Genomic DNA, 17,439 nt, shown 5'->3' on the forward strand with positions numbered 1-17,439 from the left:
CCAGGGTTTCTATGTAGGTTAATTAACCATAGGGGTTGAAAATGGATTTTTTTTTGTGTGGAGAAAGATCAAAGGTTCTTTATTAGAGGTTGAAGATGAGGGTATTTATGATTTTTTCATTAGTTTATAAGTGAAGATTGTGGTCAAGGGGCATGTCATAAATTTAAGAACAAAGGGGATATTTCTCAAATCCTCGTCAAAAGTAGAGGGGTATCTCTAAACCAACCAAAAGAATAAATAATAAAGAAAAAGTAGAAAAAAGTGGCAAGAGAATGAATGCTTTTTGGTGGCAATTATAAGTTACAACTCTAATATGAATTTCCCAAAAATAATCAAATCAAAATGGAAGACTCTCCAATCAAATCTTCTAAGGAAATCCCTCCAATTACTATTCAAATCTCGAGCGATGAAGACAAGAAGATTGTTCTCATCGAAAAAAACACGAGTTCAATTGAATCCGCCAATAGAGGGGAACCAGGATTTTGCCCTCATGGGGGCAACCAAGTAACCATTCAAAAAGACCCCCAATTGGAGATATTGAAGATATTGGCAATTCAATAGGTGCCACTCGAAAGAAAATTGATGAACCCGAATCATACTTAAATCTATTTCGAAGAAAAAGAGGCCTTTTTGTGACTGATATCACTTATTTGGTATGAGTTTTTTAGTTTTTTTTTCCTTGATAATTTTGAATTTGATGTTTGTTAGTTTTGATTATATAATATTTTGATGAGATGCGAGAGTTGAAATTAAATTAAATTAGATTTTTTTATTTTATTTATATATATATTTGTTAGTTTTGATTATATAATATTTTGATGAGATGCGATAGTTGAAATTCATTAAATTAGATTTTTTTATTTTATTTATTTATATATATATATATATATATATATATATATATATATATATATATATATATATATATATATATATAAAGGGTCACGTTCAATGGCAAACTTTTTAGCAAAACATTTTTCAAAACATGAGTTAGAAGTTTTGGAATGGGCTGATTTTTGGTGATGATGATCTCTATAGTGAGGAGATCATCATCACCAAAAATCAGCCCATTCCAAAACTTCTAACCCCATCAAAAACAGTTTACAAAAAATAAACGGTCCACAATTTTTCTACTTGTAAACATGGGTTAGAAGTTTTGGGGAGATCATCCTCACCAAAAATCAGCCAATTCCAAAACTTCTAACTCATGTTTTGCCAAAAAGTTAGCCATTGAACGCTACCTATATCTATATATATATAAATGGTTTCTCCACTAGTCTCTTTTGGTCCTCGAAGAATTTGAGGTGAATTAGCTGTTTGGATCAATGTTGTAAAAACTTAACTATGTTTATTAAAAAAAACTTTAAAATATGTACATATTAATATATATAAATTATCTTTATTTATATTCATAAAAGGATAATATTAAAAAAATTCAAATATTCATTAATCGTACCGTTTCATTACAAAATCTGCCCGAGTCATCTTGGTATCGTTTACGAACTAGCGGATTCACATTAATTATTTTATTACAAATATTTTTTATTTTATATAGACGTCTTTTAGTCCATCTCATTTTATATTTAAAAAAAAAATTACAATTTTTATTTATTTATTTTTTAATATAAACATATTTTAATGAATGATAATAACCGAGTTAAATTATTTAACTCGCCCATGAGGAGGTTCAGGCGAGTCAACTCTATATCTGAGGCAACGAGACCAACGAAATGCCTAAAAATTGGAGCTTTATTTAACTTTAAAATGATGTATAGTTGTGGTACATTGGAGCAGCAATATAACATCCCTTATTTCATTGACATCTTTGATTTTATATTAGTTTTAGTGTTTCTTGGTATCATTAACTTTAATTTATGTTCTTTCGGTTCAATTAATAGATTTATGAACTTAATCAAATCAAATTTGTTCTTATTCTTATTAACATCAGGAGTGGTGTGAAATGCAAAAGGAATTTGATCTCCAATACAACGAGTCAGGAAATACTAAATCCATGAATGTAGGTACAACATCCCTCCATTATGAACTTGAAGAAGAGATAATTAATTTATCTGTCCAACTCTATATGAAATTAAATCTGATTTAATTTGTTCACTATGTTTCTACTTTATTCGATGACATGCCTTGAACCCAAAAAAGGGTTAGTGTCTTGGAGAGATGGCCAAGACCAAATCTCAAGAAGCGGAGGTCTTGAGTTGGAATCACCAGTGCCCGATGATTAGTTGAGTGCTTTAAGGGGTTTTGATTCATCGATTTCCAAAAACAAATATAAGTCGTGTTGGAGCGACCTCAAGATTGTACCTCACATCTCACTTCCATGCCGGGATTTGATGAAAAGCATCTATGGTTCCTACTAGGGTTATCAACATCGGTTCGAATACAGCAATATTAGAATTTGAAATATTTACCTGATATTCGAATTCGAATTCGAATTCGACGGATGTTCTAAAACTCTATCCAAATTAGAATTCGATTATCCTATCGGATTGGATAATATCCGATTAGAATTCGAACAATTTGTATATTAAAAAAACATAATTTTTCCTTATCCAATTAATTTTTCATTATTAAAAAAGACCTATTATATATTATATTATGTATATAATAAATAAATAAAATAAAATAATATATATTATATATTATTTTGAATTGGATATTATCAGATTTGAAATGTTAGTATCCGAATCCATATCCGATAAGGACTTGAATATATAAAACTATTTGAATTCGAATCCGATATCCAATTTTTCGAATTCGAATCGGATCCGAATTTTCTACTATCCATTGACACCCCTAGTTCCTACACCCTTTCATGTCGAGAAAGTGAGATATGAGGTACAATCTTGAGGTCACTTTAGCGTTATTCAAAAAATATAAACCGCCTTGAGTGGTCATCTTTAACATCCAAGACCTCAATGGGACATTAAGATTGTCCACCATATCCACTTTCTAATAATGCATTTCACTATTTTATCTTTTAATAAAATAAATAAGGGTATATTGTTCTTTTATCAAATTGGGAGAGTTTTATTAAAATGATAAATAATAATTACATTATATTGGAGAAGTAATTTAATTAGAGAAATTCTATTGCAATGCCAACTTTTACTTACAACATACAATCCTTTTGAAAATAAGCAATTGTTTAGGTGTGGATTGGTGTGCTAATAGCAGCTCTCTTTAATTTTATTAACATCTTTGCTTATATGTAAGTTTTTAGAATTATTGCTTGGTGTCATAATCTTAAATTTTTGTTCTTTTGGTTCAATAAATGGATCTAAACTTTTGTTTCGTATAATACATTAGGAGCGGTGGGAAAATGAAACAAAATTCATTCCTTCTCATGACCGCTACTCAAGATTTATGAGCAAGAAAGTAGGTAGAGCACGTCATGTGGAACTTGAAGAAGAGGTAATTTGTGAACTCTACATGAATTCGAATTTGATTTGTGTATCTTTTCATCTAATTTGTTTGATAATTTACGAGGAATTGAATCGAAGTACTTTTCATAAGGCCTTGAGGTACTTTGTGATTGTAGTCCTAGATTCCTTACTACAAGTTACTTTTGTACTTAAAAATTTCTTCCCTAGATCTCTTTGAAATAATATATCCAATTAAATAAAGAGAATTACTATTGCCACACCAAATTTTACTAACGGCCTAAGTATTAGTGTGGCATTAGTAAAGGTTGTAGTCCCAGATTCCCTACAAGTTGCTTTTGTACTTAAAAATTTATCCCCTAGATCTCTTTGAAATAATATATCCAATGAAATTGAGTTACTATTGCCACACCATCTGTGTACAATTCTTTGTAAAAGTTGATGTGGTAATAGCAGGTCTCTATATAAAACTATTTTCCTTAATAGTATGCATATATTGTGCTGATAATAGGATCAATTTATAACAAAATACTTTACTATAAGCATGAGAAACAATAGTAAATGATGGTAGATTGTATTAGGTATCAATTTCTACAATGGTCCATGTTACTTTTATTTTATTTCTTTCGTCAACTTCCATATATTACCTTTTCACGTAATATATGGAAGTTGATGAAATCGTACATTATTGAAATCGTATAATTTGAGAGAGCAGGTCGTGAAAAAGATAAAAGTTGGTGATCCATCAATTGAAGAAGATCATTGGGCTACGAAGTTAATTAAATTTATTATTCGTGCAAATCAATTATCAATGGAAGGATTAACCCGTGAGCTTCCACTGTAAGTTGGGTTGTTTTTTATGTTATTCTATGATTACTTACTTCAACCATGGCATTATTTGTGCATATATTTTCAGTAAGGCATCAAAGGGAATGGACTTAATATGATTTTCTTGAAGAGATTTTATTAATTATGACCCTAACTTTTGCTAAATGCCACCCCAATTCATATGTAAATTACCAAAGAATTAGTACACATTTAGGGTGGTGTTAGCAAAAGTTGGTGTGGCAATAGAAGTTCTTTTTTTATATTTTGGGATTGGGATAATCTAGAATATAAATATTTATGGGAAGTTTGGTTTGGACCCGTTTGCAAATAATCTCTCCCATTTTGATGTTGGTGACATGAGATATACTTTCTCTTCTAACTACAATTGGTTTTCTTGGAATTCAAGAGATAGAAAGACATCTCTCTCAGTAGAGAGACATTAGGTTCTCTCTCCATCTGTTGCAGAAGATGGGGTGGGAGGATGACAAAATAAATAAGGTTATCCCCACCAAGAAATTTCTTAATTCTTAAATTGGTGTGCTATTAGTAAAAATTGGTGAGGCAATAGAAGCTCTCTTAGGACAATATAGGACCCTTTTCTTGCAATTTTAGAACATGTTTCTTTGCATTTTTTTTTTGCCTTAGGCCTCACTTTTTACGAAGCAAATCATTTGCAAATGCAAATGATTTGTTGGCAACTAATTTACAGATGCTTGGTTACATCTTGAATTATTTTTAAATTGCAAATTATTTGCTTGAACCTCTTAAACCCTTCACAAAATTGAGCAAATAGTTTGCAGCTCAAAAAGTGATACAAATCATTTGCAAATGCAAAAGCTTGCATGGTTGTTGTGGTTTGTGGAGCTTGATAATACTGGTCAACCGAGAGGTATTGTAAATCAAGACATGCCTTCACGCTAGTCGAGCTCAATCTAGAGGGAACCACATAAAATCTCTGAGTTTTTTTGTGTGATTGCATCTTGTGTTTAGTATTTTTTTCGATTCATTTTCTTGTTTTGATTGCACCTATTTTCTTAACATTGGTACCGAGCAGGGCTTTAATGTGAGATTTTTTGCACCTAGGCATATATATAATATGTAAATATCACTACCATAGAAACAAGGTCATCATTCAAGACTACAAGAGAAGATTATAATATATAATAGATTTTGAAATCAATTTCAAAAATCGGTACGTGTAGTCAAACGTGATTATAGATTTTGACAATCTAAAATTAGAACTTAGAATCAAAATCCAATATCTAAATTTTAATTACCCATTGCATATGCTTAGTTACTTCTTTGTAATTTCAGAGTAGGCTTTGTGGAAGGTGTATGGATCGTGGGAACGATTGATGAGATCCGAATGCCATTAGCAGAAACTCCTCGAAAACCTGTATTGGTAGACTTGAAAACTCGTAGTCAACCTAATCATCCTACTGAACCACAAAAAAGAAAGGAAAGGTATGCATCTTCTCTTATTTGCTTCCATTGTTGTGTAGTAGATATGTTTCACAGTGTCCTTTTGAGGTTGCTCTCTAATCTAATTGCTCTTTAAAATCAATTTTACAAATTAGATCAACCAACAATTTTGTTCACTTTTGCCTTGGCAGGTTTCAATTAATGTGCTACAAGTATTTGTGGGATAGTGTAGTTACTGATAACTTTCCTGCAAACAAGTTCTTTAATTACTTTGGGTTGAATCCTCAGTTTATTCTATCTGAAGAAATACGAGAGCATGCTGCTATAGCTTGGGTTTTCTGACAAAGGTGAAGTTTCCTCTTAATGTTTAGTGGTCCATGTGTCTGAATTAGTGCACAATGACTTTGTTTCTTTCACATGTAATCTTGTGAGATATCTTAATTACAAAAATATGATGGATTAAACTCAAATATTTTGAACTAAATTGAATTCGAGAACCAACTACTACTTGAACTGCTAGCCGGTCCTGCTAATGAACCTTTTGTTAGTTTCCGATTCTTGCGATAGATCTATCAAAAACCCACAAAACCCCTCTTTTTCGGATTTATTTAGTGGCCCACAGTGTCTTTGATGACACGTTTCTTGAAGTTAAGAAACGTGACCCACGAATGGATCACGTTGTGGCAACCAACCGAGATGTTGACGAGTGCTTGATGGAAGCCTCGTTGAAATTCGGTTATATTTAGATCCATTTGGTCCCCAAACTCTATACACTCAATCTCCTTCAGACTACACCATCTAACGTGAGTAGATCTGAGTTTGGAAGTGTCAAACGAAACAGAAAAACCAGTGGAAAGGTGTGCGTGAGAAATCAATGGCGGGAGGTATGGATTTTGGACATTTTTTTAAGATTTCGATTCTCTTTATTTTATTTCCGCATTTGAGAGTCAATTTTAAGATTCATATTTGGCTAACACATTTATACACAATTGTGTGCAAACAAACAGATTTACTCTTTTTTCAGTTAGTCATGCAAATTCATGTAAATGCTACCAATTGAATTTTAAGAATCAAGACTTGAACAATCCATGCTGAACATTACTGCATCAAGGGCAAGAAGCTTGTTTTCACTATAAGGTGAAAACAAAGCATTTTCCAACATGTGATCTTTGTAATTAATTTATCTCCATTTTGCATGTGCAGACCCTTGAAGATTTACTGAAGAGCTTCAGAACTACATGTTGTACACTACCTCTGGCTCACAGCGAACTTATATTGAGGTGATAAATTTTTTATATTCAAGACAATTTTTGATCCATATCTATCATGAAAAAGAAAGAAGAAAAAGAAATTCTGGCCAATTGCACATATTTGAGCAACCAAATAGAATCACGGTAATGTGATTAGAATAGAAATTTTAGCACTTAAGAAGGATGTCATACTACCTCATACAGGTGCAGTAGCATATTGTATTCAGCGGAACCTGCCACACTGAGGATTCCACATAGGAACCTTGAAAATGTTGCATTTGATGTATGTATGGCATTGGGGAAGTATTTTATATTAGATAAACGAATCTTTGAAGTAACAAAATTAGTTTAATGGTTAATTTAATGTCAAAAAACATTACATTGATATGTTACAACACATTTCGGGCAACATTCTAAATATTCAAATTTTAGTAACTTTTTTTTTTGTACATATCGATAATTTTTTGTATGTTTCACGAGAACCAAAACATTCACACATTGGTAATTTTGCACGGTTTAGTTCCTATATGTCAGAAAACTAGAATGTATGGTACAATTTTTCATCATTGAGGAAGTGTAAGATTTTCTTTAAAGTTTGTGTGGCAACCAATGCATTTGTTTGTTTGTTTGTTTTGTTATAGATATGAATTCCAAGAAGATAATTCATTGCTTGGTGAAGACCCCTTCACATACAATTCAGATTGGCTCAAGAGTCGGATTCAATTCCATCTCGAGTTTTGGTTGGGAGAGCGAGAAGCCATTCCTGTCCCACCCGAGGAGCGCTGGAAATGCCAATCCCAGTTCTGTCAGTTTGCTTCCATATGCCCATCAAACAACACCACCACTGATAGTACACCACCGAGCTAGAATATAAGCAACAACATTATCTTCTCATGTTTGTTCTATCGATTTTTCCAAAATGTGTATCGGGATCTACACCTTGAACCCCATCATATCTTTGTTGATGAATGGTGGATTATTTACGTCTAACATGTCATTGTTGTCTACAGATTTGCTAAGTTCTCTATAACTGTTCTATTCTTTTTATGTCTGTGGTATTGCCACTCACAGACTTCGTTGTTGTGTAGTAATGGTTTTGTTATTTATTCTATTTTATTTTCCTGTAAAGATGATATAATTAAGAACTAATTGAACCTATGTGCTTTCGTCATTGATCCGAGTTGGTGGACATGGACGAGGAAATAAATCAAATGAAACCTTCCACCCTTCAAAACAAGTAAATTAATTGAAACTAAAACTTTCAAGATACCCCAACAAAACCTTCGGATCAAAAGCAATCTTGAAGGATCACCATATCTTGTCCAAATACAGAATTGATATTCAAGTAACATTTCAATTAGTTCATAATTTTGCCACATAGATCTCTAAAAGAATTCCCTTCTTTTATTATATTAATTGAAAGATTTATGTGACAAGGTTAGAGGTGTGGGATTACGATTACGATCAATGTGAGGTTCTAAATAAGTTGTGTTCTAATAATATTAAAAAATTATAATGCATTATAGGCAAATAATTCACCAAATTATTTAATATGAATTCACTTAATCTACCCTCATTGAGGGTTTGCTCATCCAATGGTGAGGGCATTTATCAATCGATGGTCATGATGATGATCGCGATAGATTTAATTGGTTTATGCAAAGCTACTATCTTGCTTATTACGACTACATAACATTTATTCCATTTCTTACTTACTCGTTAAGGTAGGAAAAAAATGGAGGGAAAAGGTGTTGATTTAAAGTAGAGATGAATATTTGAGATACCCCTCCTTTTAAAACTGATGAGATGCGCCTTGACCACAATCTTATCTAAGAGATTAATAGAGAATGACCCAAATGCCCTCATCCTCAACCTCTAACAAAAGATTTTTCCTTTTAGAATCAGACATCTTCAACATTGTAGGTAAAAAAAATTCTTTCTCAAGACAATATACAATGTTTAGGGGCATAGGAAACAATGAAAATTTTAATAGAAAAAATGTAGGGTTTACAAAATAAGATTAAGGCAAGGTTAAAAGCGATGGATTGATGAAAAAATTTCAACCTTGAGATTTATTTACTCTGACCTTCAAACCTTAAAAGTAAGATAAGATATTTGAGAAAGTATAAATAATGGAATTTTGGGTGGAAAAATCAAGGGTTTCTATATGGGTTAATTAACCATAGGGGTTGAAGATGGATTTTTTTTTTTTTTTTGAGAAAGATCAAAGGTTCTTTAGTGGAGGTTGAAGATGAGGGTATTTATGATCTTTTCATTAGTTTATAAGTGAAGATTGTGGTCAAGGGGCATGTCATAAATTTGAAAACAAAGGGAATATTTCTCAAATCCTCATCAAAAGCATAGGGGTACCTCTGAACCAACCAAAAGAATAAATAATAAAGAAAAAGAAGAAAAAAAGTGGCAAGAGAATGCTTTTTGGTGGCAATTATAAGTTATAACCCTAATTTGAATTTTCCAAAAAAATCATATCAAAATGGAAGACTCTTCAATCAAATCTTCTAAGGAAATCCCTCCAATTCCTATTCAAATCTCGAGCAATGATGACAAGAAGATTGCTCTCATCGAAAAAAACACGAGTTCAATTGAATCCACCAATAGAGGCGGAGCCAGGATTTTGCCTGCATGGGGGCAACCAAGTACCCATTCAAAAAGACTCCTAATTAGAGATATTGAAGATGTTGGCAATTCAATAGGAGTCATTCAAAAGAAATTTGATGAACCCGAATCGATCTTAAATTGATTTCGAAGAAAAAGAGGTCTTTATACGGTAATGTTGCCTCACCAAAAATCAGCTCATTTCAAAACTTCTAACCCCATGTTTACAAGTTGAAAAATCGTGGACTGTCTATTTTTTGTAAATCATTTGTGATGGTCATCCTCACTAAAAATCAGTCCATTTCAAAACTTGTAAGCCATGTAGGACAAAAACATGTTGGGCAAATTGTTTGGTGTTGAACGAGACTCATATATATATATATGGGTCCTGTTCAGCAACAAACATTTTGGCAAAACATTTTTCAAAACATGGGTTAGAGGTTTTGGAATGGACTGATTTTTTGTGAGGATGATTTTTACGGTGAGAAGATCATCCTCACCAAAAATCAGCCAATTCCAAAACTTCTAGCCCCTGTTTACAAGTTGAAAAATCGTGGACCGTCCATTTTTTGTTTTGTTAACCATTTTTGATGGGGTTAGAAGTTTTGGAATGGGCTGATTTTTGGTAATGATGATCTCTTCACTGTAGAGATCATCCTCACCCAAAATCAACTCATTCAAATACCTCTAACCCATGTTTTGAAAAATGTTTTGCCAAAATGTTTGTTGCTGAACATTTCCCTATATATATATAGGGTCCCGTTCAATGGCCAACAGTTTGGCAAACACTTTTTCAAAACATGGGTTAGAGGCTTGGAATGGGCTGATTTTTTGTGAGGATGATCTCTACGGTGAGGAGATCATCCTCACCAAAAATCAGCTCATTCCAAAACTTCTAGCCCCAGTTTACAAGTTGAAAAATTGTGGATCGTCCATTTTTTGTAAACCATTTTTGATGGGGTTAGAAGTTTTGGAATGGGCTGATTTTTGGTGATAATAATCTCTTCCCAGTTTACAAGTTGAAAAATTGTGGACCGTCCATTTTTTGTAAACCATTTTTGATGGGGTTAGAAGTGTTGGAATGGGCTGATTTTTGGTGATGATGATCTCCTCACCGTAGAGATCATCCTCACCAAAAATCAGCCCATTCCAAGACCTCTAACCCATGTTTTGAAAAATGTGTTTGCCAAACTGTTGGCCATTGAACGCTACCCATATATATATATTAGGGAAATGTTCAGCAACAAACATTTTGGCAAAACATTTTTCAAAACATGGGTTAGAGGTATTTGAATGGGTTGATTTTTGGTGAGGATGATCTCTACGGTGAAAGAGTTCATTATCACCAAAAATCAGCCTATTCCAAAACTTCTAGTCCCAGTTTACAAGTTGAAAAATCGTGGACCGTCCATTTTTTGTAAATCATTTTTAATGAGGTTAGAAGTTTTGGAATGGGCTGATTTTTGATGATGATGATCTCCTCACCATATAGATCATCCTCACCAAAAATCAGCTCATTCCAAAACTTCTAACCCATGTTTTGAAAAATGTTTTGCCAAAATGTTTGTTTTCTGAACATTTCCCTATTATATATTCTTCAAATATCGAATATAAATGAAACATTCTAAAACATTAGAAATGTAAAAAACTCATCGTCTTCTTATTAACGAAACTCTTCGAATCAAGAGAATTCATTCTTACTAACGAAACGGTTGAACCGTTACAATATAACTGGACGCCACTGAAAATCACAAGTAAGAGAAGATTGTCGAAATTCTTAACGGTAGTCAAGAGAAACTCTTCGAATCTGATCTCTGCAAACCTAATGGAGACCACTGGTTGTTGTTTTTGTTGATTTTGCCTCATAAGAATCGAGGCCACCTTCTAGGGCTTGAGTCGATTAAGATTACTTCATAAAGCTTCTACTAATTGGAGACAGCGGGTTAGACTTCGAATCTCTATCTCTTAGGCATCTCTTCAATTTATTATTTGTTTGAATCGTGTTTCTAGGGTTTGGATTTTAGTTTTATATATTAATCTAATCGAGACCACTGGTTGTTGGTTTTGCTGATTTTTCCTCTTAAGAATCGAGGCCACCTTCTAGGGCTTGAGTCGATTAAGATTACTTCATAAAGCTTCTACTAATTAGAGACAACGGGTTAGACTTAGAATCTCTATCTCTCAGGCATCTCTTCGGTTAATTATTTGTTTGAATCGTGTTTCTAGGGTTTAGATTTTAGTTTTATATATTAATCTAATCGAGACCACTGGTTACTGGTTTTGCTGATTTTTCCTCTTAAGAATCGAGGCCACCTTCTAGGGCTTGAGTCGATTAAGATTACTTCATAAAGCTTCTACTAATTGGAGACAGTGGGTTAGACTTCGAATCTCTATCTCTTAGGCATCTCTTGAATATTTATATAAAACAAGGAGGGATGAAGTAAACATGCAAACCATGATCAAATTTTTTGATTTTATTTGGCTTACGTGTTGTGTGTATTGATCCCTAATCAAAATGCAAAAAGAATCAAACTAATTATCGCTGGTATTGATCTTATTTTTTTAGACACATGTATTCAACTCTAATGAAGCTTTTCGTACCCAACACGAGCCGGATGAATATGTTTTAATCCAATGTTATGGTCAAGGGCTGAAATTTCCAAATGGGAGCTGTCATTGGTAAAGCTGCAAGTGGCATTGGTGCTGTTCTTGGAAATGCTTTTGCTGCTCCAATTAAAACAATTTTTGGTGATTCGTGCGAGTAAGAATCTTATCTCATTCGGTCCTTTTTAATTTGCAAGACGTACTGCCCATTGTTTTATTATTACCTTGAGTTGTGTTAAGAAAGTTACATTAGGTTCTCTGGGTTCACTAATTTATGGGTAAGAGGGAGAATATTTCTGATTCATACCTTTTGGATTTTCTTTTTATTATGAAGTAATAATTATTTTAAGGAAAAGATGCAACAAAATTTACTGTAAACGAGACAGTAATAAATGTTATATGATCATCATGTGCCGATTTTATCTCAGATGGATCCAAATTTATGTTCAAATGCCCTATGAGCCACCATTGATAGTTGTGTAAGGTGGTAACTTTCCTCCCAAAACATTTATGGAAAGCCAATAGTTTGAAAATGAACTATTTCTTACTTGTAAAATGTTGATATAGATGTATTGTTTCCAAGTTTAAAATGGTAAAAAATGCATAATAGGCCTAAGATTCATGCATGTATTTCATGTGTTTTGATTTTGGTTGTTGCTGTCCTGAGTATGATCCTTTCATTCCGGTTGGTTCTGCAGGGGAGTCTGTTCAGGAACATGGGACATTACTTGTTTCATCGAACATTTATGTGTGGCCAATCTCGTGAAACTGTTGATGGTTTTCGGCCTTGGATATATAAGTAAGATTCCCTTTTTTAAAAAAAATCCATTAGCTTTACATGGTCTAGTATTTGGTCCTCACTTACATGAATATTTCCTTTTTACATAACTGTACACCTATCTTCTTTTCTTTCTTTTTTTTCTTTCCACTTTTGATCATAAATTCAATTTATGTTCTTGGTTTCCATATTGTGCATTTGATTACACTACTCATTTGGCACAGAACTCGTGAAGTAAATCATATATATAGGTAATAATGCTAATGATTTGTCTTTCTATTCTTCAATCAGCATTGATGTTCTTCTACCTCCTATTTCAACTGGGGATCATCCAATTCATTGGGAGAAGCCTTTGTAAAATGGGGTGGACTGCATGTGAGACTTACTGGTTTGCATTAAAGGATATCACGTGTTTTCTATGGCACAAGTTGAAGAACACCAAACGAGTATACCGTCATCACTCCCGAGACGTCGAAGAAGGATACAGTTCAAGTGATGAAGACACCGACTCCTTGGAAAACTATAGGAGTTTGAGTGTCAATAGAAAGCGAAGATCGGTTAGAGAGAGAAGGAAGGATCAAATGAGGAAGTCTTTGTACCCTATAAGGCATGGGGCCAAAGTTCGGTATAGAACTCGCAGTCACAATCATGATTTTCGGTGGAAAACGAGTGAAGTATCTGTACGAGTAAAGGGTGGGTCTAGGAGAATGCAGAACTCGAGGCAGCTTCAAGTGCGGAAAGTTGGTAATTTCAGAAGAGAAAGGAAGCTGTTCAAGAGGAGGATTAGGTGATGGACAATCAATTTCAACTCTATCTAGATCTATGTCATCATCTTGCATGCACCATTTATGGTTCAAGGCTTCATTCCATTTCAGAATGTTTCAACTTAAATATTCCTGGGTTTTGACATATTGGAATGAAATAATTTCATATGCTTCAAAATTCGAAATGTATCGTAAACATATAAAGACATATAGGGTTTGTTACAAGTAAAAGTTGGCGTGTCAATAGAATCTCTATTAATTTAGAAACCCTTGGCCGAAATTGAAATTCAAGTGTATACAGATCTCTGTATCAGTTCCCCAACATCCATTAATGGAGGAAGAAAAAGTTACTGCGTACTATGACGACTCACACACAAAGGAGAAGGTGCCGCGAGATTCAAACAAGGATTAGGTTTCTCCTCACAATCTTCCAAATCCACCACCACTAACCGTCCTCCAAGAGGTTCTGCTCTCCCATCTTCTTCATCTCCCCTTTGCAATTTCATTAAGGCTTCGAGTCCTTGAAAATCTTCTTAGATCGATAAACAATAACAACTCGAAAACATTCAAAACAAATTCAAGAAGAAATAGAAGTCGGATTCTAGGGTTTCAGATAATCGTTCTAGTAGGGAGAGAGATGAGTCTTCGAAGAGGAGGAGAAGTAGGAGTAGAGATATAGAGAAAAAGAAGAGTGAGAGGAGTGGAAGTAAGTCAAGGAGTTCTTTAGAAGAAGAACGAAGACATTGATGAAGTTCTCGAGAGAGATATAGTAGAGAAAGAAGGAAAAGTAGGAACTTATCTCCTCGGCACCAAAGGGCGGAAAAGAGTAGAAGTGATGGGGACCAGAGTACAGATAAGGGTACTAAGAAGAGAAATGGTGGAGTCGACTATTCTAGACTCATCAAGGGGTATGCAAAGATGGTTAGTATCTCAATTCCAATGTGTTTGTGTTTTTTAATGGAATTGATTTGTTTTTCTGCAAATGTTATGGTTTATAATATAAACTCGATTAGGTTGCAAGTTGTTTGGGTCCTTAGGTTAAGACTTAAACTTTCCACCATATTAATACTTAAGTATTTTTGGAGCATTGATTTGAGTCTTAACATTTGGTATTAGAGCCAACATTGCATCCAAGGTTTGAGTAATGGGGAAGTGATTATTGAAAAAAAAATGGGGCTCATCTATAGTATGGGATATGGAAGGGGTCTTGGAAAAAAGAAAAGAAAAAAGAGGGCTTCACCATAGTATGGGATACAAGTCATGGGGCAGTGATTAGGGGAAAAAAATGGGGCTCATCTATAGTATGGGATATGGAATGGGTCTTGGAAAGAAAAAAAAGAGGGCTTCACCATAGTATGGGATATGGAAGGGCCATCATAATTAGTCTGGGAAGGGTCTACTTATGGAAAATGAAAAAGGGGTACCTGGTGGGAATGACGTAAATTGGTAGTACATCGTGGCAATAATGACGTGGAATAAGATACCACTACGAGTCATACCAAAGCCTCCATTTGGAATGATAAGGTCATGTGACCATGACAATATGGACGACGTCCATGATGGTGTGCACCTCCAAGGTGTCATTCAAGTGGAAAATTGGGATTCCAGGTGTGAGTGGTTCCCCTTCGCACCCCAATGGGATACTCAAAAAGCTAGGACAAATGTGGCGCTCGTCCGGGATGGCCCTCTCGAGACACGTGGACGAGTCAGGGGATGTTCGTACATTGAAAGGGACGTTTGAAAGCCTATAAATACCTTGGAAGAATACTATTAGGGACACAAATTTCGAGAGAAAAAAGACCTTATCCACAATTGTATCATTTGATGTATTTTGACCTAATAAACTTGGTATTTGGAAAGAAGGTCAAGTGGCTACTGGGGGGCTCACCATGAAGTGGGCCAACGAGAGCGTTGGCTTTAAAGCATGGGGGTAGGTATGTTAGGATCCTTAGGTGAAGACTTAAATCCCTATTACTTGCAGCAGTACATAATAGTTGGAACATGATCGGTGTTAGCAACATCCTCCTAAAAATCGAGAAGCTAGCATCTTTCATTCAACATCATAACTTGACTTAACAAGTACCCCGTCTTTAGTAGTTATATCACATTATTCCCTAGCAATCACAACTTACTTGGTTAGTGAGGCATTGAAGCAAACCATGTTCCTTAGATATTCTCGTTGATAGGAGAAAGAAGACCCATTGGATCGGTTTTGGATCAACCACGTCTTAATTCCACAGGACCTGACTCAATAAAATTTGAGGAAGAATGTAAATTACATTATATATTTAGTTTATATATAAGAAGTTTATTGGTTGGTCAACAATAACACTAAACCATTATCAGATAAAAAAAATATCAGAACATAACATATACACCTTAGACCTAATTTTTGATTGAATCAAAATACCCAAATTTACATATTTAATCTCACAACTGGACAACACATGAAGTTCCCTGAATTAACAAACATGTGTGCATGCAAAATCTCTGTTGGGATTTCGTTTCAGTGTTTCCACTTAGGAATTCAAGGTGGTACAAGTGTTAATTTATAAAGAATCGAGTTTGTTTCTGGGTTTAGAGTTTGTAGTTCAAGTTTGTACTCTAGGCAGCAATTCATAGAGAATGATAGGTAATCCACCTGATACTCTATGGGAAAGTTTGTTCATCGACGTTCCTCAATGGCTCACTTCATTGGATGATTAGCAGCCCCACTTGACCCAAAGGTCCCGATTCCATCTTCTCAAGGATGGAAATTGTGTCATTCGATTTAAGTATTGAAACATTTGGAATTCTTCCAAAACCTGAACTTGTCGAGTATCATCGACAACATTCAATCTTGACATGTCATCAACTCGGTGTGTTAGGAGGGTGTCTTTCACTGGTGGATTGTTCTTCTGACCAATCAATTGATGTATGGATTATGAAGAGTTATAATATGAATGAGTTGTGGATCAAACAATTTAGTATACCACAACGAATGCTAGTGTGCTTTCGAAAGAATGACGAAATTTTACTACTTTATGATTCCAAAGATCTTGTATCTTATAATCTTGAAAGTGGAAAAGTTGGTTCTCTTCAAGTTGTGTTTCAGAAATTGTTGTGTCTTGAATCTAATCAACTTTCTAATCTATTTCTAGCTTTGCCACACATTGGGAGCCTTAATTTCCTAAATCAACCACTGGGGTAAGAGGGCAACAGTTAAGGAAAAAGTAGTCATGGTAGTAGATGTTGTTGATGTTTGTAGTTGTCATTCTAGGATTATGTGTTATGTGAAGAGATTTAACTAAATGTTTAGCATTTTGTTTTAGATATGGTTGAAGTATCTTTGTTGTAAAACCTTTGATATGTGAAGATCTTCAATAAATATTTTAGCATTACATGTTACATATGCTCGAAGTATCTTAATATTAAAGAAACTAACCTGTTTGAGACAGAATAAAGGACTGCACTGTAGTCTTGTGACTTGAAAACCAATATTTAGTCAGCATATGATGCTGGAAGTATCAGAAATAACAACAGTGTTTGTCAAGTTACTGCCCAAGAAAGTGTACTTATAATTTCCACACTATATTCAACTTCTCATATCACCCTAACCTATAAGAGACCCATCATCTTTCCTTGAAGTCTGTGGGTTGAGTCGTCCTTAATCCCTCTCATGCAAACGGGATCCGCTTCATTGGATTTTGAACTTTAGGACCATTTGCAAAAGAACTTCATGGAGCACTGCAATAAATCGATTTTCTTTTATCTGATGCATTTCTTAATTTTTGTTGGTC

The 17,439-nt window shown here is 34.2% G+C and overlaps 2 protein-coding genes across 5 annotated transcripts; both read left to right on the top strand.

The window, feature by feature from the left end:
- Positions 1–344: 344 nt before the first annotated feature.
- LOC147395382 (exonuclease V, chloroplastic-like) lies at positions 345–8,071 on the top strand. Its single transcript, XM_086451398.1, has 8 exons — positions 345–653; positions 1,949–2,017; positions 3,325–3,429; positions 4,114–4,238; positions 5,541–5,690; positions 5,840–5,995; positions 6,852–6,928; positions 7,540–8,071. Exons 2-6 carry the CDS (start codon positions 1,961–1,963, stop codon positions 5,988–5,990), a joined length of 588 nt encoding a protein of 195 aa, XP_086307524.1. The 5' UTR covers positions 345–653; positions 1,949–1,960; the 3' UTR covers positions 5,991–5,995; positions 6,852–6,928; positions 7,540–8,071.
- A 3,064-nt stretch (positions 8,072–11,135) lies between these two features.
- Positions 11,136–13,927, top strand: LOC147395383 (uncharacterized). Of its 4 annotated transcripts, XM_086451226.1 has the most exons (6): positions 11,136–11,456; positions 11,600–11,672; positions 11,816–11,888; positions 12,081–12,275; positions 12,817–12,917; positions 13,188–13,927. In XM_086451226.1, the coding sequence occupies exons 4-6, from the start codon at positions 12,178–12,180 to the stop codon at positions 13,685–13,687; spliced, it is 699 nt and encodes a 232-aa protein (XP_086307352.1). In that variant the 5' UTR covers positions 11,136–11,456; positions 11,600–11,672; positions 11,816–11,888; positions 12,081–12,177; the 3' UTR covers positions 13,688–13,927. The 4 variants fall into 4 exon arrangements, with proteins under 4 accessions (XP_086307352.1, XP_086307353.1, XP_086307354.1 ...); XM_086451227.1 differs by lacking the exon at positions 11,600–11,672; XM_086451228.1 differs by lacking the exons at positions 11,600–11,672; positions 11,816–11,888.
- The last annotated feature ends 3,512 nt before the right edge of the window (positions 13,928–17,439 follow it).

This window comes from Akebia trifoliata, chromosome 8 (genome assembly GCF_017979445.1).
Source record: "Akebia trifoliata isolate Shusen 1 chromosome 8, ASM1797944v1, whole genome shotgun sequence".
Classification (NCBI taxonomy): domain Eukaryota; kingdom Viridiplantae; phylum Streptophyta; class Magnoliopsida; order Ranunculales; family Lardizabalaceae; genus Akebia; species Akebia trifoliata.